Here is a 23958-nt window from a genome sequence, read left to right on the forward strand (position 1 = left end):
AATGCTGGACTCTGTTAATGTTACATTATTGAGTATCTGCATTCTGTGTACTCTTTCTTCATTGCTAATCCTCACCCTAAAATATTTTTTCCCATTGATTTTTAGAGAGAGTGGAAAGGAGGCAGGGAGGAGGAAAGAGAGACACATTGATGTGAAAGACACATCGATCCGTTGCCTCCTGCACATACCCCAACCGGGGCCAGGGATCAAACCCACAACCCAGATACATGTCCTAGTCCAGGAATCAAATCCAGAATCCTTCAGTGCTCGGGCCAGCACTCTAACCACTGTGCAAAACTGGCCAGGGCTATGTACTCTTTTAACAAGTATTATTGAACTTTGTTCTGACAAACAGTTAATTTACCTGAAAGTCAACTTGATCTTTTTGGAGTTTGGTTTTTCCACTTAGTTAGGGCAGGTCTCCAGTAGCTTTTAACTCTAGGGTGAAATTAGCCTTACTCTTAATATGGCTTGGGATCTCTACAAAGTATAATTTCTAATAGTACATTGATTCCACAGTAGTTTTTCTTTCTCTGGTAGTTTCCTCATAGAATTTCACCCTATGCATGTATAGCTTAGTATTCATCTAAAACTAAAGGAAACATTTGTGCAGATATCTGGAGCTTTTTCTAGGTGTAGCTGTCTCCTGTCAAACTCTGCCTACTTGAACTTTGACCTGTCTCTTCAACTCAGTAAGATTGCTGTGCACTTTTTGCTCTTGTTGAGATCCCCTTCCCTGTGACACACCTGAAATTTTGCCTCCAGTCATGAAGTCAGGAAAATCAGAGATATTTATATTTCCCTCTCAACATCGCATCCTGTACTGCCTGCTTCCAATGTTTGAAAACAACTGTTTCATATATTTTGTTTAGTTTCGTGTTTTCTGCAAGAAAGCTATGTGGATACCCATTATTCAATCATAACTGGAAAGGGAAATCTTAATATTTTTACTAAAAGTTTCAATGTTTTCATTTTAGACATTTAATACTTTAATCTATCTGAAGTTTTGTTTTGTTTTAAATAAGAGATAGAGATCCAACTTCATCTTTTTCTAAATCGTTAAACATTAGAAAAGTATTTCTGGCTCCATTTTTTCTGGCTCCATTTATTCAACCATCTTTACTTTTCCTCACTGATTTGAGATTCTAACTCTACCAAATAACAGTTTCATATCTGCATTTGTTTTCATCTCTATGTTAAGATTATACTCTCATTTAGTATAATAATTTTTAATCCCTTCTAGGGCAAATCCCTCTTGCCTGTTCATCACCTTTAGATTGGCCCTACTTCTTCTTAGTCTTTACTTTTCTGTATAGCATTTTAGACCCATCTAAGTGCTGTGAATAACCCTTTTGTAATTTGCATCAAAATTATATTTAATCTATTAATCAACATGGAAAAATTAATATTTTTATGATATACTAGAGGCCCGGTGCACAAAAATTTGTGCACTCGGAGGGGGAGGGCCCTCGGCCCAGCCTATGCCCTCTCGCAGTCTGGGACTCCTTTGGGGATGTCCACCTGCTGGCTTAGGCCCACTCCCGGGGGATCCGCCCTAAGCTGGCAATCAGACATCCCTCTGGTAGCCCAGGAGCCCTCGGGGGATGTCCACTTGCCAGTGGGGACTAGGCCTAAGCTGCAGTTGGACATCCTTAGCGCTGCTGAGGAGGCAGGAGAGGCTCCCGCCATCAATGCTGTGCTGGCAGCCGTCAGCCTGGCTTGTGGCTGAGCAGAGCTCCCCCTGTGGGAGCACAGTGACGACCAGGGGCAGCTCCTGCATTGAGCATCTGCCCCCTGGTGGTCAGTGTGTGTCATAGTGACCAGTTACTCCCAGTCGTTCTGCTGTTAGGGTCAATTTGCATATTACCCTTTTATTATATGCCTGGTGCATGGGCGGGGGCTGGCTGGTTTGCCCTGAAGGGTGTCCGGTCAGGATGGGGGTCCCGCTGGGGTGCCTGGCCAGAATCAGTGAGGGGCTGAGGGCTGTTTTCAGTCTGACCACACCCCCTTCAGGGTGGGGGTCCCTGCTGGAGTGCCTGGCTAGCCTGGGTAAGGGGCTGAGGGCAGTTTACAGACTGGCCACACCCCCTTCAGGGAGGGGAGTCCTGCTGGGGTACCTGGCCAGGCTAGGTGAGTGGCTGATGGCTGTTTGCAGGCTGGCCACAGCCCCTTCAGGGTGGGGGTCCCCGCTGGGGTGCCTGACCAGCCTGGGTGAGGGGCTGATGGCTGTTTGCAGGCTGGCCACGGTGCCCAGCCACCCAAGCTCCCAGTGGAGGCTGGCTGGAAGCAGGTATCTGGGATTTATTAATCTTCTATAATTGAAGCTTTGTTGCCTTTAGCGGAGACCACAGCCGGCCAGGGCAGGCAGGAAGCTTGGCTTCCTCCATCGCCAGGGCAACCAAGCCTCCTGCTTGCTCCAGCTCCATGGCTGCCAGCCGCCATCTTGGTTGGGTTAATTTGCATATAGTCGCTCTGATTGGCTGGTGGGTATGGCTTGGGGCATAGCGAAGTTATGGTCAATTTGCATGTTTCTCTTTTATTAGATTAGATTATTTTTCCATTAACAAGGTATGTCTCTCCATTTACTTAAAATTAATCTTCTTGCCTGGCCGCAGTGGCTCAGTGGTTGAGAATCTCATGGTTCAATTCCTGGTCAGTGCACATGCCCGGGTTGAGGGCTCAATCCCCAGAGGGTCGTGCAGGAGGCAGCCAATCAATGATTCTCTCATCATTGATGCTTCTATCTCTCTCTCTCTCTCCCTTCCTCAATAATAATATATTTATAAATAAATAAATAGCCCTGGATGGTTTGGCTCACTGGATAGAGCGTCGGCCTGGGGACTGACGGGTCCCAGGTTCGATTCCGGTCAAGGGCATGTACCTTGGTTGCGGGCACATTCCCAGTAGGGGGTGTGCAGGAGGCAGCTGATCGATGCTACTCTCATTGATGTTTCTAACTCTCTATCCCTCTCCCCTCCTCTCTGTAAAAAATCAATAAAATATATTTTTTAAAAATAAATAAAGTAATCTTAACACATCTTATATAGCTTCATAATTTTCCTTAATTATGTCTTATAATTCTTTGTTACATTTATTCTTCAATACATGATATTCTTGATATTATTAACAATGTCTTCTCTTTTGTTACATTTCTGATAGTCTATTACTGGATATAGGCCATCCTAGGTGGCCTGGCTCAGTGGATATAATGTCGGCCTGCAGACTGAAGAGTCCCAGGTTCGATTCCGGTCAAGAGCACATGCCCGGGTTGTGGGCTCAATCCCCAGTGGGGGGTATGCAGGGGGGTGTGCAGGGGGTATGTCTCTCTCCCTCTCCCTTCCTCTCTGAAATCAATAAAAATATATTTAAAAGCCGTAGCCGGTTTGGCTCAGTGGATAGAGCGTCGGACTGCGGACTGAAGGGTCCCCGGTTCGATTCCGGTCAATGGCATGTACCTTGGTTGTGGGCACATCTCCAGTGGGGAATGTGCAGGAGGCAGCTGATAGATGTTTCTCTCTCATCGATGTTTCTAACTCTCTATCTCTCTCCCTTCCTCTCTGTAAAAAATCAATAAAATATTAAAAATATATATATATATATATTTAAAAAACAACAAAAAGAGAAATGTGACCTATTTTGTATATTAACTTTATATCTAGCCACTGTTAAACTCTGCTATATCTAGCAATCTATAGTCTTGTCCTCTCCACATTGCTGACACTTAGAACAAATCATTTTTCTACTGAATAACTGCAATAACTTCTAATTAGTCTCCTAGTCTCTAATCTTACACCCCACTCTAGGGTTAAAAATTATTTACCAGTCTTACTATCTCTCTGGCCTTTAATAATCTCTACTACCTCTGAGGTATGTAGACATATCTCAGAGATATCACAGGTTCGGGATCAGAACACCATCAATAAAGTGAGTATAGCAATAAAGCGAGTCTTCATCTTTTTGCTTCATTTGGTAAAAAACAACATCTGTGAAGTGCAATAAAACAAAGTATGCCTGTATACGGCCTTTCCACCTATTCATGCCCAACCTCACTCTTACTTATTCTTTTAGTGTATGACTACTGTCCTCAATTACTTCTCAGTTTAGATTAACAATTCCTCCTATATATAGAGCAGGGGTCCTCAAACTACGGCCCGCAGGCCACATGCGGCCCGCCAAAAACATTTATCCGGCCCGCCGGGTGTTTTTGCTGCCGCTGCCTGTCCTGCTTATTAGTAGCCAACTCGTCCGGGGCCCGCAGTGCGCATGTGTGGAATGTCTGAGGGACAGTGAACTGGCCCCCTGTTTAAAAAGTTTGAGGACCTCTGGTATAGAGCATCGTTCTATACTTAATCCTCTTCTATCCCTTACCCTCAATTGTATCTCTGTGTCTCCAAGTAAATGATAAACTTTTTGAGGATAAATCTTTGTCTTAATCTCCACATATTTCTAGAACCAGCAGTCTCTGACAATATGGCAGATCAATACATAGTTTTTCAATGAATGCAAGAATAAAATCTCACTTATACTTGAAAGTCCCACCTGAAACAGAATTGTTTGTGCATGCTGCAGATCAAGAAACACACAAATCTGCATTTGTATCTCAAGTAGCTCAAGAAACATTACTCTAGCCTACTACTTTTAGAAAGAATGTCTAAACTACATGATAAATGTTTTATCATAAAAATATTTTTATTTTCATTTTAAACTTGCTTTGAATTTATTTTTTAAGAGAGAGGGAAAGAGGGAGAGAGGGAGAGGGGGAGAAGGGGAGAGGGGGAGAGGGGGAGAGGGGGAAAAAGGGAGAGGGAGAGGGAGAGTAACATCGATGTGAAAGAGAAACATGGATCAGTTGCCTCCCACACGCGCCCCAACGCGGGCACAAACCTGAAAACCTGGGCAAATGCCCTGACTGGGAATCAAGTCCACCACCTTTTGTTGTATGGGAGGACGTTCCAACCAACTGAGCCACACTGGCCAGGGCTAAACTTATGTTTTAAATAACTATAAACCTATCCCTTATTACAGGAAAAAGGAGATCAAAAAAAGAATAAAAGAACAACAGTCAAATGGCAAAATATCTTACAATTAAAATATCAACAGCACTGTGATTATTATTAGGGTGGCTAATGATCTCAGTTTGCTTAAAGACACATGACTTTCAGTGTTAAACTGGGAAGTCCCAGTCAAACAAGGGGAAGTTGACCAGTCTAATTTTAATATTAATAGAAATAGTTACATTTATAGAAAACACAAGTTCAAACTGATTGTTTTTTAAATTAAGACTCACTATGTTTCGGACATATAATGTAATGTTAGTGAGACACACAGATTTGTTTCAAATCTCAGCACTATGTCTTTATTATAGGCAAGCTAACTGGCTTCTTTAAGCATTAAAAAATTTCAATATTTCTCCAGTGTTATAAGTATTTCAGAAATTCTAGAACAAACATATTTAATGCAGGAACACATGCCCAAGTTCATTTTCATTTCTTAAATGCAAGCTAGTATTAAAATCCTTACCTGTGTTACTTCCTCTACACCAGTCATCTGGTACTTCCTCATCCTTTCAAATACTGAATGATCTGCACAGCCCCCCTGTGGACCATATTTATGGGGGTAGTCTAAAACACAAAGAAATATCATTTTTTGTCACATGTTTAGGTATTATGAATTATCTTATAAATGAAAATTTAACTGTCATAAGTAATATAGGAAAAGAATTATGCTAGGCATTCTAATTTTCAAACCTGGTAGGTTCCCAAGTTCTCCCTCAATAAAACATCACTGGTCTATAGAACTTTATCATACAGATAATTAGTTAATTCTAAAAACAATAATCATTGTTTATTCTGAGTTGAACTTTCCCCACCTTTCCCACTTTGGATATACAGAGCATCTTAATAGTGCAATTTACTTTATTTTGTAATGTGTAACTTTCCCTTCAAACATATTAAATTCCTATGCTGCAAAGCACAAAACCACCTCAATCTGAACTACAATTAAGCTAATATAATGTTACATTTGGCTTGAATTCCTCCCATGCATACCAACTGGCCTAAGAACCAAGCTCTATGGCACAGTAAAAGCAGACAGAGTTTAAATTTATTCAATGCATACTTCAAGCAAATGCTTTATAAACCAATAACTATTTTATCACCATTTTTCTCCTTTTATAAGCAATGATTCATTTATCCTTAAATGAGTTGGGTCTATTTCCAGATAGCTGTTCAATTTGGTCACTTAAAAGTTTACTCCACTCTCTCAAAATTCACATACTTCTCCATTGTTAAGGTCCTACTTAGTTCATGAACATATTTTATTTATTTTTTTTTTTAATTTTTATTGCTTAAAGTATTACAAAGGGTATTACATATGTGTCCATTTTATCCCCCCGCCCTAGACAGTCCCCTAGCCTCCCCTATCCCCCAATGTCTTATGTCCACTGGTTATGCTTATATGCATGCATACAAGTCCTTTAGTTGATCTCTTACCCCCCTACCTCCTGCCCCGCAACCCTCCCCGGCCTTCCTGCTGCAGTTTGACAATCTGTTTGAGGCAGCTCTGCCTCTGTATCTATTATTGTTCAAAAGTTTATAATGGTCTCTATTATCCATGAATGAGTGAGATCATGTGGTATTTTTCCTTCATTGACTGGCTTATTTCACTTAGCATAATGCTCTCCAGTTCCATCCATGACGTTGCAAATGGTAAGAGTTCCTTCCTTTTTAGAGCAGCATAGTATTCCATCGTGTAGATGTACCACAGTTTTCTAATCCATTCATCTACTGATGGGCACTTAGGCTGTTTCCAGATCTTAGCTATGGTGAATTGTGCTGCTATGAACATAGGGGTGCATATATCCTTTCTGATTGGTGTTTCTGGTTTCTTGGGATATATTCCTAGAAGTGGGATCACAGGGTCAAATGGGAGTTCCATTTGTAGTTTTTTGAGGAAACTCCATACTGTCTTCCATAGTGGCTGCACCAGTCTGCATTCCCACCAGCAGTGCACAAGTGTTCCTTTTTCTCCACATCCTCTCCAGCACTTGTCGTTTGTTGATTTGTTGATGATAGCCAGTCTGACAGGTGTGAGATGGTACCTCATTGTTGTTTTGATTTGCATCTCTCGGATGATTAGTGACTTTGAGCATGTTTTCATATGTCTCTTGGCTTTCTGAATGTCCTCTTTTGAAAGGTGTCTATTTAGGTCCTTTGCCCATTTTTTGACTGGATTGTTTATCTTCCTTTTGTTAAGTTGTATGAGTTCCCTATAAATTTTGGAGATTAGGCCCTTATCAGATATGACATTGGCAAATATGTTTTCCCACACAGTGGGTTTTCTCGTTGTTTTGTTGATGGTTTCTTTTGCTGTGCAGAAGCTTTTTATTTTGATGTAGTCCCATTTGTTCATTTTCTCTTTCGTTTCAAGTGCCCTAGGAGCTGTATCAGTGAAGAAATTGCTTCGGCATATGTCTGAGATTTTGTTGCCTTTGGATTCTTCTAGAATTTTTATGGTTTCCTGTCGTACATTTAAGTCCTTTATCCATTTTGAGTTTATTTTTGTGTATGGTGTAAGTTGGTGGTCTAGTTTCATTTTCTTGCATATATCTGTCCAATTTTCCCAACACCATTTATTGAAGAGACTATCTTGGCTCCATTGTATGTTCTTGCCTCCTTTGTCAAATATTAATTGAGCATATTGGTTCGGGCCGATTTCTGGGCTCTCTATTCTATTCCATTGATCTATATGCCTATTCTTGTACCAGTACCAGGCAGTTTTGAGAACAGTGGCTTTGTAATACATCTTGATATCTGGTATTGAGATCCCACCTACTTTGGTCTTTTTCAGGATTGCTGCAGCTATTCGGGGTCTTTTTTTATTCCAGATGAATTTTTGGAGAGTTCGTTCTAGATCTCTGAAGTATGCCATTGGTATTTTAATGGGAAGTGCATTGAATTTATAGATTGCTTTGGGTAGTATGGACATTTTAATGATGTTGATTCTACCAATCCATGAACACGGTATGTTCTTCCATCTGTTTATGTCTTCCTCTATATCATTTTTCAACGTCCTGTAGTTTCATGAACATATTTTATAATTCAATCTACTAACCATAATTAAGAGAATTGTCAAAATAAAATACCAAGACATGGGTGAAAGGAGAAGCACTGAAAAATCCTTAAGTAGCTTACAGAATCAATCCACAGAATTATAATTAGAAACACTGCAGGTAGTTAATTAAGAAAAATCTAGAACCTAAAGTGCATACTAGTAGCCTATTTCATTGAAAATACAAATTAAATACTACAATACAAATCTAAACTGGCATGTAGAAACTAGGTATTATGAACAATCTATCTACACTGATAAACAGCTCTGATTTTACATTTTAAATTAGTTTTTATCTTTTGTCAAGATTGCCAACAGCTGTAAAATTCAAATCAATCAATGTGAAAGAAATGATAGACTTAAAAGTCACTATTTCCAAGCCAACATACTGGTATATTAGTAAATGAAGCAAAGGATCATCAATGGGTGCTAAAACCACTGAGTGAAAGATGGGAGCATATTCATAGTCTCGTAAAGCATAACCCCACAGATTAGTTAATAATTATAAAGGAAAAATGTATCTTTACATCAAAGCTATATAATAATTACCACCTCATTTACCAAGTGATCAAATTAAGCATTACCAATAGGACAACTTGATATTGTGTCTCCTACTGTGATGCAGTTAAGAAACATTCAGCTTCACCTATGCAATATTCTTGCCAAAATATGTTAACTGAACCTAATCACGAATAAACAGACACACCAAGAATGTGAAACATTCTATAACTCATTGCCTTAGACATGTGAAAAAAGGCAATGTCATTTAAAGAAATAGTTGCCCTGGCCTGTGTTGCTCAGTGATTAGCAGCGGTTCTCAACCTGTGGGTCACGACCCCTTTGGCGGTCCAACGACCCCTTTCACAGGGGTTGCCTAAGACCATCCTGCATATCAGATATTTACATTACGATTCATAACAATAGCAACATTAGAGTTATGAAGTAGCAACGAAAATAATTTTATGGTTGGGTCACAACATGAGGAACTGTATGTAAAGGGCCAGAAGGTTGAGAACCACTGGATTAGAGCGTCGGCTTGAAGGGTCTCGGAGTCAAGAGCAGTACCTAAGTTGTGGGCTTGCTCCCCGGCCCCCGTTAGGGCATGTGCTGTAGACAACCAGTCAATGTGAAACACACTGATGCTTCTCTTTCTCTCTATCTCTCCTTCCCTTCCCTCCCTCTCTCTCTCCCCGTTCCCAACCTCTATTCCACTCTGAAAAATCAATGAAAAAAATATCCTCAGGTGATGATTAATAAAAAAAAATAAAAATTAAAAATAAAAGTAAAAAACTGAGAACTGGAGGGTGGAGGAGCCTGGAAGTTAAGACACTTAAAAGAGATATAATAAATGCCAAAAAAATAATAATATTTTTAGAACTGGATAAATTTCATTTTAGTCTGTATAGTAAATGATATTAAAGTTCATTTTTAGGGGATGAAACACTTATTATTGTCATTTTAAAAATGTATATATTCTTAGGAGATGTGTGCTGCAGTATTTAGCAGTGGTGGCTCATGCAGTCTGTAGCCTACCTTCAAATGGTCCCCAAAAAAAATGTGTTGAGGGAAGTATAAAATGTTTTACAAAATGGTAAACTAGGGAGAAGGATGTATGCGTTCCTGTATAATTCTTTAAACATTTTTTTAAGTTTGAAATTTTCAAAATTAAACTAGAACTCAAAAACTGCAATATCAGTAGAACAAGTTAAAATTACTTTGAAGTGGAAAAATAACACAACTGAAAAGATGAACATGGCTCAGTGGTTGAGTGTCACCCTATGAACCAGGAGGTCATGGTTTGATTTCCCATCAGGGCATATGACCAGGTTGTGGGCTCAATCCCGTGTGAGGTGTGCAGAAAAAAGGCAGCCTATCAATGATCTTCTCTCATCATTGCTCTATTTCTCTCTCCCTCTCCCTTCCTCTCTGAAATCAATTAAAAAAATCCATATATATTTAAAGAAGAAAAAACACTAATACATTTATTACTGTATCATTTCAAGTGCTCACTTTAGCAAAGTGAAAATATAGTACCATCCCACATATATTTAATAAGAATCTACCACAGAGAAACCAAGATGGCGGCATAGGTTAATGCCGGAGATCGCTGCCTCAAACAACCACTTCAGAGATATAACTAAAGGACAGAACGGACATCACCCAGAACCACGGGAAGGCTGGCTGAGTGGAAATTCTACAACTAGGAGGAAAGAGAATATCATACCCAGACTCAGAGGAGGCGCAGTGCTGAAGTGAAATACTCAGGTGCGGAGTGCGCGCGCGCGGAGCGGGCTGGCGGCGGAGGGCGCGGTTGTTGTTTTCAATCGGGAGGGAGTTTCAGACTCTGAGCTCCAGATCCGGGCGAGTCTCTGGGGACCGAGACTCAAACGGGAGAAACGGGACTGTCTGGCTTCGGTCGGAACTCGAAGGCAGCTTTCTCTCCGAGGTTTGCAACCATTGCTGGGGCTCTGAGAGGCAGAGCCCCTGGGGAAGGAACTGAGAGTCGCCATAACTGCTTGTTCCGCCCACCCTGTAGATGCCCGGGGACCCGCCCCGCCCAAGCCCTGCGCAGCGCCATTTGCCGGATAGCCTCAGGCAAACGCTAGATTAGCACCGCCCTAGAGATCCAGCACAGAAGCCCTCCCACTACAGACACAGCAGACTATCATAGCCAGTTAGCCTGGAGGTCAAATCACCCCGGTATTGCCGACATCAATCAAGGCTTAAAGGCAACAAGACTGCGGACAAAGACCACTAGGGGGTGCACCAAGAAAGCATAAAAAATGCGGAGACAAAGAAACAGGACAAAACTGTCAATGGAGGATATTGAGTTCAGAACCACACTTTTAAGGTCTCTTAAGAACTGTCTAGAAGCTGCCGATAAACTTAGTAAGGCCCTCGAAAAGACTGGTGAGACCGCCGATAAATGTAGTGAGATCCTCAAGAAATCTAATGAGACCCTCGATGTTGTGATAAAGAACCAACTAGAAATTAAGCATACACTGACTGAAATAAAGAATATTATACAGACACCCAACAGCAGACCAGAGGAGCGCAAGAATCAAGTCAAAGATTCAAAATACAAAGAAGCAAAAAACACCCAACTGGAAAAGCAAAATGAAAAAAGAATCCGAAAATATGAAGATAGTGTAAGGAGCCTCTGGGACAGCTTCAAGCGCACCAACATCAGAATTATAGGGGTGCCAGAGGATGAGAGAGAGCAAGATATTGAAAACCTATTTAAAGAAATAATGACAGAAAACTTCCCCCACCTGGTGAAAGAAATAGACCTACTGGTCCAGGAAGCGCAGAGAACCCCAAACAAAAGGAATCCAAAGAGAGGAACTAAGATGGCGGCATAGGTAAACACCGGGAAATTGTCGCCTCACACAACAATTGAAAATTACCGCAAAGGACTGAGCAAACATCATCCAGAACAACAGGAAGGCTGGCTGAGTTCTAGTTGTAGAACTAGAAGGAAAGAAAAGCACGCTGATAGCCAGAGGCGCTGCGGAGGTGAAGTGCAGAGGTACGGCGGCTCGCGCGCGCGAGGAAAGGGGGTAGCACCTGAGGACGCGGCTGTCTTTTTGAGTCACAAGCTCCTGACTGCTCTGAACTCCGGTTCCGGGAAGTCTCTGGGGACCCAGGACTCATACGGGGAGAGGGGAGAGGCTGGTCTGTCCGGCAGCAGGCGAACTTGAGGGCAGCTTTCCCTCAGAGGTGCTTGCAGCCGTTACCGGGACACTGAGACGCGCGACTCCGGGCGGAGAATCGGCCATAGCTCCCTGATCCGCCCTTTGACTCCCTGAGACCCCGCCCCACCCAGGCTGCGGCAGAGGCTTTTGCATGTGAATGTACCTAACTGCAGCCGAACCAGGCAGACCCTGAACTTCCAAGAGAAGGCCCAAGGCCCCGCAGCGGCTTGCATTGCTTCACAGCTGAGCCTCTTCGTGGCTCCTGCTGTGTGGCCTCAGGCAGAGGCTGAATTAGCACCTCCTTAGATCCAGGAGCCACTGTACCCAGTGGTCAGAGGGGGACCATCCAGATTGCAACTCCTCAGATCCATAAGGGACACACTCAGGGAGCAGACTCAGTGAGCACCAAAGCCCCACTGAAGCAAGTCTTGCCCCAGAAGGGTGTCTTCAGCACAGAAGTTCTCCCACTTTAGACACAGCTGATTCTCACAGCCAATTGGCCTGGAGGTCAATTCCTCCCAGTGATTCTACAACAACCAAGGCACCAAGAGTGCACCAAGAGTGTCCACCCCAGGTAACTGGGGAGGCTGAGCTACTGGGCCCTACAGGACACCTGGCGCACAGGGCCACTCTATCAACACAGGGAAGCTGCCAAAATGCAGAGACAAAGAAACAGGTCACAAATGGCAGAAATGGAGGAAAGCAAACGATTGGATATAGAGTTCAAGGCCACGTTTATAAGGTTTTTCAAGAATTTTATGGAAACCGCCGATAAATTTAATGAATCCCTCAATAAGTATAGTGAGACCATGGAGGACATGAAAAAGGACCAACTAGAAATTAAGCATACACTGACTGAAATAAAGAATAATTTACAGAGATCCAGCAGCAGAAAAGAGGATCCCAAGAATCAAGTCAAAGATTTGAAATACAAAGAAACAAAAAATACCCAACCGAAAAAGAAAAAAGAAAAGAGATTCCAAAAATATGAAGATAGTGTAAGGAACCTCTGGGACAACTTCAAGCGTACCAACATCAGAATTATAGGGGTACCAGAAGGAGAGAGAGGGCAAGATATTGAAAAACTATCTGAAGAAATAATGACAGAAAACTTCCCCTACCTGGTGAAAGAAATGGACTTACAAGTCCAGGAAGCGCAGAGAACCCCAAACAAAAGGAATCCAAGGAGGACCACACCAAGACACATCATAATTAAAATGCCAAGAGCAAAAGATAAAGAGAGAATCTTAAAAGCAGCAAGAGAAAGACAGTCAGTTACCTACAAGGGAGTACCCATACGACTGTCAGCTGATTTCTCAACAGAAACCATGCAGGCCAGAAGAGACTGGCAAGAAATATTCAAAGTGATGAATAGCAAGAACCTGCAACCAAGATTACTTTATCCAGCAAAGCTATCATTCAAAATAGAAGGTCAGATAAAGAGCTTCACGGATAAGAAAAAGCTAAAGGAGTTCATCACCACCAAACCAGCATTATATGAAATGCTGAAAGGTATTCTTTAAGAAGAGGAAGAAGAAAAAGGAACTCTTACCATTTGCCACAGCATGGATGGAACTGGAGAGCGGATAAATACCACATGATCTCACTCATTTGTGGAATATAATGAACAACATAAGCTGATGAACAAGGACTGATCCAGAGACGGAGAGGCATTGATTGGACTGTCCGGACTTGGAGGGAAGGTAGGGGAGGGTGGGGGTAAGGGGGAAAGATCAACCAAAGGACTTATATGCAAGCATATAGGCCTAATCAATGGACATGGACAACGGGGGGGTGAGGGCATGAGCGGGGGTGGGGGGGGTGGGGGGTAGAGGGTAACGTGGGGACAAGGACACATATGTAATATCTTAATCAATAAAAAATATATTAAAAAAAAATAAAATAAAATACAAAAACTAAAAAAAAAAAAAAAAAAAAAAAAAAACACAAAAGGAATCCAAAGAGGACCACACCAAGACACATCATAATTAAAATGCCAAGAGCAAAAGACAAAGAGAGAATCTTAAAAGCAGCAAGAGAAAGAAACCCAGTTACCTACAAGGGAATACCCATACGACTGTCAGCTGATTTCTCAACAGAAACTTTGCAGGCCAGAAGGGAATGGCAAGAAATATTCAAAGTGATGAATACCAAGAACCTACAACCAAGATTACTTTATCCAGCAAAGCTATCATTCAGAACAGAAGGTCAGATAAAGAGCTTCACAGATAAGGAAAAGCTAAAGGAGTTCATCACCACCAAACCAGTATTATATGAAATGCTGAAAGGTATCCTTTAAGAAGAGGAAGAAGAAAAAAAAAAGGTAAAGATACAAATTATGAACAACAAATATGCACCTATCAACAAGTGAATCTAAGAATCAAGTGAATAAATAATCTGGTGATCATAATAGAATCAGGGACATAGAAAGGGAATGGACTGACTATTCTTGGGGGGGAAAGGGGTGTGGGAGATGCGGGAAGAGACTGGACAAAAATCATGCACCTATGGAAGAGGACAGTGGGTGGGGAGTGAGGGCGGAGGGTGGGGCAGGAGCTGGGAGGAGGGGAGTTATGGAGGGAAAAAAATGAGGAACAAATGTAATAATCTGAACAATAAAGATTTAATTTTAAAAAAAAAAAAAAGGAAAGAATAACAAAAAAAAAAAAAAAAAGAATCTACCACAAAGGCTGGAAAGTCTTACAGTATAATATGCCAAGTTTTTTAATTCTCACCATTTAATTTAGGGTATTATCACCACTCTGCCTTCTTCTGCTACTATAATTTTAACCTGAAAATGTCCCAATGAGTCTTGCCCAGATTCTTAATGAAAGCTAGCTTGCCTAGCCCACCAGTTAAAGTTCCTCCATGTCAAGAACACAATACAAAAACATCCTCATAGACAAGTGTACATATGTACTGAAGTTCTTTATTCAGTTAACAGACGTTAGATCTCTTGGAATTTTCCTACTTGTTTTAATCTATAATAATAAAAGTGTAATAGGCTAATTAGACCAGACAACCAAACGACCTTCCAGACGTCATTCCGGACAAAGCCGGGGGCAGCAGGGGCCAAGGCAGAGGTGGTTAGTGGCAATCAGGCAGGCAGGCAAGCAGTTAGGGGCGATCAGGCAGAGGCGGTTAGGGGCGATCAGGCAGGCAGGCAGACGAGCGGTTAGGAGCCAGAGGTCCCGGATTGCGAGTGGGATGTCCAACTGCCAGTTCAGGCCCGATCCCACAGGGATCCCTGCAGGATTGGGCCTAAACCTGCAGTCGGATATCCCCCGAGGGGTCCTGGATTGCGAGAAGGTGCAGGCCGGGCTGAGGGGATTCCCCCCACCCCCGCCCCTGCACGAAATTCATGCACTGGGCCTCTAGTTATCATATAAAATCAAGTTCATACTTTGATATTATTTTGTGCTATTTTACCCAACATTGGGATAGTCCAGTATCCAGCAACTAAAAATGTGGCCAGATTCTTTGGCTAGTTTTTCACTTAAATCATGAATAAGAACATAATTTATCTATTTCTTACAAGATAACAAGGTGAATGAGGAGGAATCCTTCTGCTGACTCTATCAACAACTAAATAGGTAAGTAAAACATGCTCTAAGAGAACTGATATACAAAATATTTGGCCACAGAAAATGAATAACACTAAGTAATACATTTTCAAAAGCTTATTTTAATTTCTGTTCCAATGTGATAAGCAACTAACTTATGATTCAATTAATATGTTATGTTCTTATTTTTCTTTTACGGATCAGTTTTTGGTGCCTTATTTAGACTGTTTATTAAGATAATAGTTAAGTTAATAATCTATTTTACCATTTATCTTATACTAATTTAAGTTCAATGAAATAAACATATATTTAACATTTGATGAAATTCTTTGAGTTGAATTAGACATCTCCCAACATATTAAAAAAGGACTATTTAAACTACAGTTCTAACTTATCATAAAGTTTCATAAAACTACCTTAATAACCTCCATAGCCAAATTGCTGTCTTGCACACATGAACATGAGCACAGATAAAAGAGCATGGCATCATGGCCCCACTTCCAAATAAAAAAACTATTTAACTTAGCCTTTCAAAAGAAAAGCCTTGTGGGTACATCATTACAGCCTGTTTTCAGATGACTTCCTCTAAATGCCTACTTATACTGCTCCAGCTGAATAAAGCTGGAGAAAAACTGGCAATATGACTATCCTCACTCAAAAATCATAATCTATAACCTAAACCAGTTCATTTATGCTACCTGACAATGATACTCTATTTTCAGAGTCCACTCTCAATCCTACATATCTAGTTAACCACTAGCAGTCCTTACTTGGCTACATTACTAGAGGCAGTAAAGTTAACCATACAAGCTGAAACTATGCAAAGTGATCTTAATAATGAATGGGAGAAATTAAAATTGTTCCATTACTTTTAAAATTTTTTTATCAAAATATTAAAATTCTCATATACTGTTTAAATATATAGGAAAATGAAAAATAATAAAACTATATTGTACACTGTAATTTAAAACATCAGAAGCCCAGGACTAGTAGCTCAGTTGGTTAGAGTGTCATCCACATATGCCAAGGTTGAGGGTTTGATCCCTGATCAAGGCACATACAACAGTCAACCAATGAATGCATGAATAAGTGGAACAACAGACCGATGTTTCTCATTCTCTCTCTAAAAAAAAAAAATCAATCACTAAAAAAATTTTAATTAGAAACATCAAGAATTATAATATTTAAAAAGAAAAATTAGAGTGTTTTATTCTTTGTAAATTGTATTTTATATATTATAAATTAAAGACATGCATTCCTTTTGAAAGCTTGATATTTAGGATAAAAAAATTTCCAACGCAACAAAGCAGCATTAATATATGCATCAAATTCTGTCAGCACAAAACTCTCCCAATAGAAAGAACAAAAAAAAGATCATGCATAAAACTTTTCCTATATACAGTACTTTAAAAACTTCTCTAAAAGAGCCTATTTTCCCTGGTCATCATGTTAAATGACATTTTCCCTTTAAAATTACTGACAATATAATCCCATTTCTAGAAAAGCCTTTATTCAACTATTGAATAAACCCTCATTGAGCTGCTAAATCATAAGATGCACTGTAGCTCCCCTGCAAAGGCCGAACAGCATATTCTTTCACAAAGAATGAGTCATTGGTGTAGAATAGTAGGCCTATGTAAAACAAAGATCAGCTTTAAATCTACTGCCTTTCTTCCAGTTCCTCTGCATGCCAGCCTTTTGCTTTTGTCTTGTTGTAGGAGGTGCAAATATAAATAATGCATATATTGTTATATAGCCTCAAGCAGGAAATAGCTCTAGTTAACTCTCAACTCCAGGAAGGGGGAACATTTACAGTTCAGATTTTCTCCCCAACAGAACCATGCAAATAACACCCACATCTCACTCCATACTAACTAGAGTAGACTTTGCATCTTGACCACTCCCAGCAAGGCAACCCTCCCTCTATATGACTGACAGGCTAAGAATTTGACTGCAAAGTCCAAGGCTTGCTTATGAGATGAATCTCTCACAGTCAAAACTTGGTGTAATCACTCCAATAACATCCGATGAATCACCAAAGCCAATCAAATAATCCAAATTTAATTATAGTAATTCTATCTAATAAAAGAGAAACACGGTAATTAGCATACGACCACTACCCTTCCCATTGGCTAATCAGGGAGATATGCAAATTAACTGCCAGCCTAGATGGCGGCCGGCAGCCAGGCAGCTGGAAGCTAACATGAGGCTTGCTTGCTTCAGTGACGGAGGACTCCAACGTTCCCCACCAGCCTTGCTGGCCTCTGAGCTTGCAGTTTGAAACATTGTAACAAATATAGAAGCTAAGCAAAACCCCAGAAACCAGTTTTCAGCCGGCCGGGATCTCAGAGCTGGAGTTGATACTGTGTTTCGATTGTAGAACCCAAACAAACCAGATACCTGCTTTCAGCAGCGAGGCCTAAGAGCTGGAGCCAGTGCTAAAGCTGGCCCAGAATAAAAAGAAAAAAAGGAGCAGTTGGGAGCTTCAGTCACCCGCCAACCTGAAAACAGCCCTCAGCCCCTCACCCAGACTGGCCAGGCACCCCAGTGGGGACCCCCACCCGGAAGGGTGTGTGACCAGCTGCAAACAGCCATCATCCCCTCACCCAGGCTGCCCAGGCACCCCAGTGGGGACTCCCACCCTGATCCAGGACACCCTTCAGGGCAAACCAGCCGGCCCCCACCCATGCACCAGGCCTCTATCCTATATAGTAAAAGGGTAATATGCCTCCCAGCACCAGGATCAGCAGAGCCAAGAGGCCTCCCGGCACGGGGATCAGTGTGACAGGGGGCAGCACCCAAACCCCCTGATCGCCCTGCGGCTCTGTGTGTGACCAGGGGCGGGGCCACAACCTCCCTATCGGCCCTGCTCTGTTCGTGACAGGGGAAGGCGCCCTAACCCCCTGATCAGCCCTGCTCTGTGCCTGATAGGAGGGAGCTCCCCAACCCCCTGATCGCCCTGCGGCTCTGTGTGTGACAGGGTGCAGCGCCCCAACCCCCTGATCGGCCCTGCTCTGTGTGTGACAGGGTGCGGCACCCCAACCTCCCCCCCCACACGGGACCTGCTCTGTGTGTGACAGGGTAGAGCCATAACCTCCCCATCGGCCCTGCCCTGAGTGTGACAGTGGCGGCGCCCCAACCCCCTGATAGGCCCTGCTCTGTGTGTGACAGGGGGCGGTGCCCCAACTCCCCTATCGGCCCTACTCTGTGAGTGACAGGGGGGAGCTCCCCAAACCCCTGATCCGCCCTGCTCTGTGTGTGACGGGGTGGTGCCCCAACTCCCCTATCGGCCCTACTCTGTGAGTGACGGGGGGAGCTCCTCAACCCCCTGATCGGCCCTGCCCTGTGCATGACAGGGGGTGGCGCCGCAACTCCCCATCGACCCTGCCTGAGTGTGACAGGGGGCGGTGCCCCAACCCCCCAATCGGCCCTACTCTGAGCGTGACTGAGGGTGGCATCGCAACCTATCAATCCGCCCTGCTCTGTGCATGGCAGGGGGCGGCGCCCCAACTCCCCAATCGGCCCTGCTCTGAGCCCAACCAGGGGCTCCACCTAGGGTTTGGGCCTGCCCTCTGCCACCTGGGAGCAGGCCTAAGCCAGCAGGGCGTTATCTCCCGAGGGGTCCCAGATTGCGAGAGGGCACAGGCCGGGCTGAGGGACTCCCCCCTTCGCCCCCCCCCCCGAGTGCACAAATTTTTGTGCACCAGGCCTCTAGTCTATATATAAAAACGCCCAGGAACTGGAAAGGCGAAACAACCAGAATGACCGGTCACTATGACGCGCACTGCAGTGTCCAACCAGCCCCATCAGGACCCGATCGGCCACCCCCAACCTCCACAGCCCCTCCCCCTGGCTGGCCCTGCCCCTGCTCGGCCCCCACCCCCACCCCTATTGGGGCTGGCTGGCCTGACCCCACCCAAATACGAATTCATGCACCAGGCCTTTAGTTCATCGATAAAAAGGAATAAACTATATAACATAAATAAAACTATATAACATAAATAAACCTCAAAACATTTGTGCTTAAAAGCCTGATTTAAAAGAGTACATTGTGTATCCTGGCCAGTGTGGCTCAGTTGGTTGAGCACCATCCCATGCACCAAGAGGTAGCCAGTTCGATTCCTGGTCAGGGTACATGCCTGGGTTTCAGGCTCAATTCCCAGGGAGTGCAGGAGGCAGCCGATAAGTGGTTTTCTCTAGCCAACGTTTCTCTCTCCCTCTCCCTTCCTCAATTTCTCTAAAATCAATAAAAACATGTTTTATGTGTAGATCTATTTATGATCCACTTGAATTAATCTGTATACAAAGTATGTGGCTTAGATGGATAATTTCTGGTCACTGATACCCAGTTGTTACAGCACCCTTTTATAAAAGTGTCTATTCTTCCTCCACTGAATGAATTTCTTTTGCAGCCTTGATTAAAAATCAGCTAGTCAAAAATGTAAAAAATAGACCCAGCTGGTTTGGCTCAGTAGATAGAGCGTCAGCTTGCGTACTGAAGGGTCCCAGGTTCGATTCCGGTAAAGGGCACATGCCCAGGTTGCGGGCTTGATCCCTCAGTAGGGGATATGCAGGAGACACCTGATCAATGATTCTCTCTCATCATTGATGTTTCTCTCCCTTCTCCCTTCCTCTCTGAAATTAATAAAAATATATATTTTTAAAAATATGTATATATATATAGATATAGATATATAGATATAGATATATGTGTGTGTGTATAAAATATAAGTAGTCCAGTTGAGTGGCAACCCATGAACCAGGAGGTCATGGTTCAATTCCCAGTCAGGGAACATGCCCAGGTTTCGGACTCAATCCCCAATAGGGGGCATGCAGGAGGCAGCCAATCAATGATTCTCTCATCGATGTTTTTATCCCTCTGCTCCTCTCCCTTCTGCTCTCTGAAATAAATAAAAAACATATATTTTTTAAAATGTCCTAGCCAGTTTGGCTCAGTGGACAGAGTGTTGGCCCAAGGACTGTAGGGTCACAGGTTCAATTCTGATCAAAGGCACATACCTCGGTTGCAGGCTCAATCCCTGGCCCTGGTCAGGGCACATTCAGGAAGAAGCCAATTGATGTGTCTCTCTCACATGGATGTCTCTCTCTCTGTCTCCCCCTACTCCCTTCCACTCTCTCAAAAATATCAATGGAAAAATATTCTCAGGTGAGGAATAACAAAAAATAAAATAAATAAGTAAATAAAGAGTACATAGTAAGAAATTGCATTTACATATAATTCTAGAAAATGCAAACTAACCTGCAGATTAGTGCCTGAGGAAAGAGGAGTTGAAAAGAAGAAAAGTACACTGAGCAGGAGGAAGTTTTTGGGGATGATGGATACATACACTATCTTGATTATGGTGATAGTTTCACAGCTATATAAATATGTTAAAAATTATCAAATTGTAAAATTTACATCTGAGCAATTTATTGTGTCAATTTTTCCTCAATAAAGCTATTCAAAAGAAATACTAACTAGAGATAACCAAATACAATGTGGGAACCTTGATTAAGTCCTTTTTTTGTTCTTAAAGGGACTTTTTGCAGAGCAACTGGAGAAATATGCCTACAGACTGTATAACGGATATTTTTTTCATCTCATCTTTTATTTTTTAAATCACTTTTCATTTTCCAATTATAGTTAACATACATTATTATATTAGTTTCAGGTGTACACCCCAGTGATTACACATTACATAACTTACTAAGTTATCATCCTGATAAATCTCATACCCATCTGACACCATACATAGTTATTTGAATACTAGAGGCCTGGTGCATGAATTTGTGCACAGGTGGGGTCCGGGCAGCCCACCCTGATGGGAGCCAATCAGGGCTGGCCCAGCAGGGGGGTAGAACCCTAGGGTGGAGCCAGTCAGGGGGTGGGGCTGAGGGAGGTTGGCTGGCCGGCTCTGTCCCGATCCGGCTGGGGCCGGTTGCAGTGCACATCATAGGGACCAGTCATTATGCTCGTTCCGGGTGTTCCAGTCATTCCGGTCATCCCGGAGTTCCAGTCACTTGGCTTTTATATATATATAGACTAGAGGCCCAGCGCATGAAATCGTGCAGGTAGGATCCCTAGGCCTAGCCTACGATCAGGGCCATCTTCTGCCCATTCGCCAGTCCCCAGGCCGAACACCGCTTCCACCGCCAGGACGGATAGGTCGCGGGCACGCCCTGCAGCTTCCGTCAGTGCCGCAAGCCCAAGCAGCAGCGGCAGCAGTGCCCACGTGCGTGGCCCCAAACCACAGCGCATTCCATCAGTGGCCGGCCAGGTGCACGCGTATGGAGGTGAAGTCACCAGCACCCGCTCTCATGCTGGCCTGAGCCCCCGAGCAGCCAGGGATGAGCTGGGGATCCCAACGGCCTGACAGCCAGCACAGTCCTCCTGCCACACACCCCGGTTCCCCCATTCACCATTGCTGATCCATCGGAGCCTGTGGGCCGGGGGGAGGGACCAAGAGGTCAGCCATTCCGTCTGCTCACCAGTCCCCAGTCCTGCTGCCACCCACTCACTTCCCCATAGTTCCCCGTTCGCCTGTGGGCAGGGGTAGGGGGGGAGGTGGGGGAGGGGAGGGCCTGAGAGGTGGTCAATGCACCTCATGGCAACTGGTCGAGGGGTCATTCCAGTCGTTACACTTATGGTCCCTGGCCTTTTATTATATAGGATTACTGACTATACTCCCTATGCTATATTTTACATCCCTCTGACTATTCTGTAACTCCCAATTCCTTCTTAATCCCTTCACCTTTTTCACCACCACCCCCAACAACTCTCCTATCTGGCAACCATCAAAATGTTTCTGTATCTATGAGTCTGTTTCTGTTCTGCTTGTTCATTTATTTTGTTTTTCAGAATCAATTGTTGACTTTATCGTCTAGAAAAGGGGTAGGCAAACTAGTATGCTGGATAAGTGAATCCTTGTGTTTGGTGTGCATTAAGGATAGTGTTTACATTTTTAAACAGTTAAAAAAATAAATAATACTTGTGTCATGTAAAATTATATGAAATTCAAATTTAAGTATTAAGGTTTTACTGGAACACTGCCACATTCATTCATATACATATTTCCTATGGCTGTTTTCATACTACCATGACAAAACTGAGTTACAACTGACCTCAGGTGGTCCAGAAAGCCAAAAATATTTACTATCTGGCCCTTTACAGCAAAGGTTTCCCAGCCCTTGGTCTAGAATTTAGAATATAGCAACTATTTAGAAACTAAATGGTTAACACATGGATGTTTTATAAATATGTGTATATATATATGTGTGTGTATATATATATACATATATATACATGTATATACATGTGTGTGTGTACACACACACACACACACACACAGAGAGAGAGAGAGAGAGAGAGAGAGAGAGAGAGAGATCAGAGAGGAAGGGAGAGGAAGGGAGAGAAACATCAGTAATGAGAGCTTCACTGATCAGCTGCCTCCTGCATGCTCCCTACTGGGGATCAAGCCCCCAACCCGGTCATGTGCCCTGACCAGGAGTCGAACCTATGACCTCCTGGTTTATAGGTCAACGCTCAACAACTGAGCAACACCAGCCAGGCTGATAGTTTTCTTAAACCATGGGTACCATGACTGATTTTTCAGATAGTTTCACAAAGGTAATCGTCTTAATTTGTAAGCATTAAAAACTCTATTTGAAACAATTCCTTCCCATACTATCATTCTCATATAGTTACATTTCCATTTACCAGAAAAAGTTACAAATAAAATCACTCTAAACATTACTATTTTTAAGCTCTAAAACCACAATTGGCATGTAATAATAAAAATAACATGAAACAGCCTCCTTTCTTTGAATACAGATTTACTTAGACAATAAAAATTAAAGAGCTGAAGTCAATGGTAAAGTTAAATGCCAAAAGAGATAGATAGAAAGTCACATCCAATGTCACTGATCCTCCAAGTAAACTCATTATCTTTGGGGGAGAAAGAAAGGCTGACATAAAGGAGAGTAGTTGAAAGACAGTAAGATGCAAAGTGGTCAAATACAATTATATGATGAGGAAGAAATAAAAGAGGGGAAAAAGAACAGAATATGCTTAAACTACTATACATACAACTAGATAAGAGGAGAGAAACAAGAGAGAGAAAATGCAATAAAATAAACCATAAAAGAAAGAACAAACATAGTGGAGGGCACTTGTGGGAAGTATAAAACAAACGAAAAAGTTTGATTAAAATATGATGGGAGGATAAAGTTGAGTTTGAAATCTTTTATATTACTCTTTTCCTCTCCTTCCTTTCCCAAAAGGCCTGTTTAATTTTGAGAAAACATTGCAGGCAAAATGTTTCAAGATTTCATTATGTGTCTGTGAAGAACCTGATCCAAACATAAATAATATTTGGAATGTTAAAGAAGAAAAAAAAAAAAAAAAAAAAAAAAACAGAAACTGCAGTTAGAGAACTTACATATACTGGACAGGGAACGTAACTCTGCAAAAAGATTAAATTACTAGGGCATCGGCCTTCAGACCGAAGGGTCCCGGGTTCAATTCCGGTCAAGGGCACGTACACCTCAGTTACAGGCTCCTTCCCAGCCCAGGCCCTGGTCAGGGCTCATGC

General features: G+C 42.6%; 1 protein-coding gene across 12 annotated transcripts in view; it reads right to left on the reverse strand.

Annotated features, from left to right (window-relative positions):
• Window positions 1-23958, reverse strand: part of ADAM10 (ADAM metallopeptidase domain 10) — a 167818-nt gene that overhangs the window by 68442 nt on the left and 75418 nt on the right. For all 12 annotated transcript variants that reach the window (XM_036302918.1, XM_036302951.1, XM_036302960.1 and 9 more), the window contains one exon: window positions 5521-5621. In XM_036302918.1, coding sequence (XP_036158811.1) covers window positions 5521-5621 — 101 coding nt within the window. The remainder of the gene's footprint in view (window positions 1-5520; window positions 5622-23958) is intronic.

This window comes from Myotis myotis, unplaced genomic scaffold, assembly GCF_014108235.1.
Source record: "Myotis myotis isolate mMyoMyo1 unplaced genomic scaffold, mMyoMyo1.p scaffold_m19_p_1, whole genome shotgun sequence".
Classification (NCBI taxonomy): Eukaryota; Metazoa; Chordata; class Mammalia; order Chiroptera; family Vespertilionidae; genus Myotis; species Myotis myotis.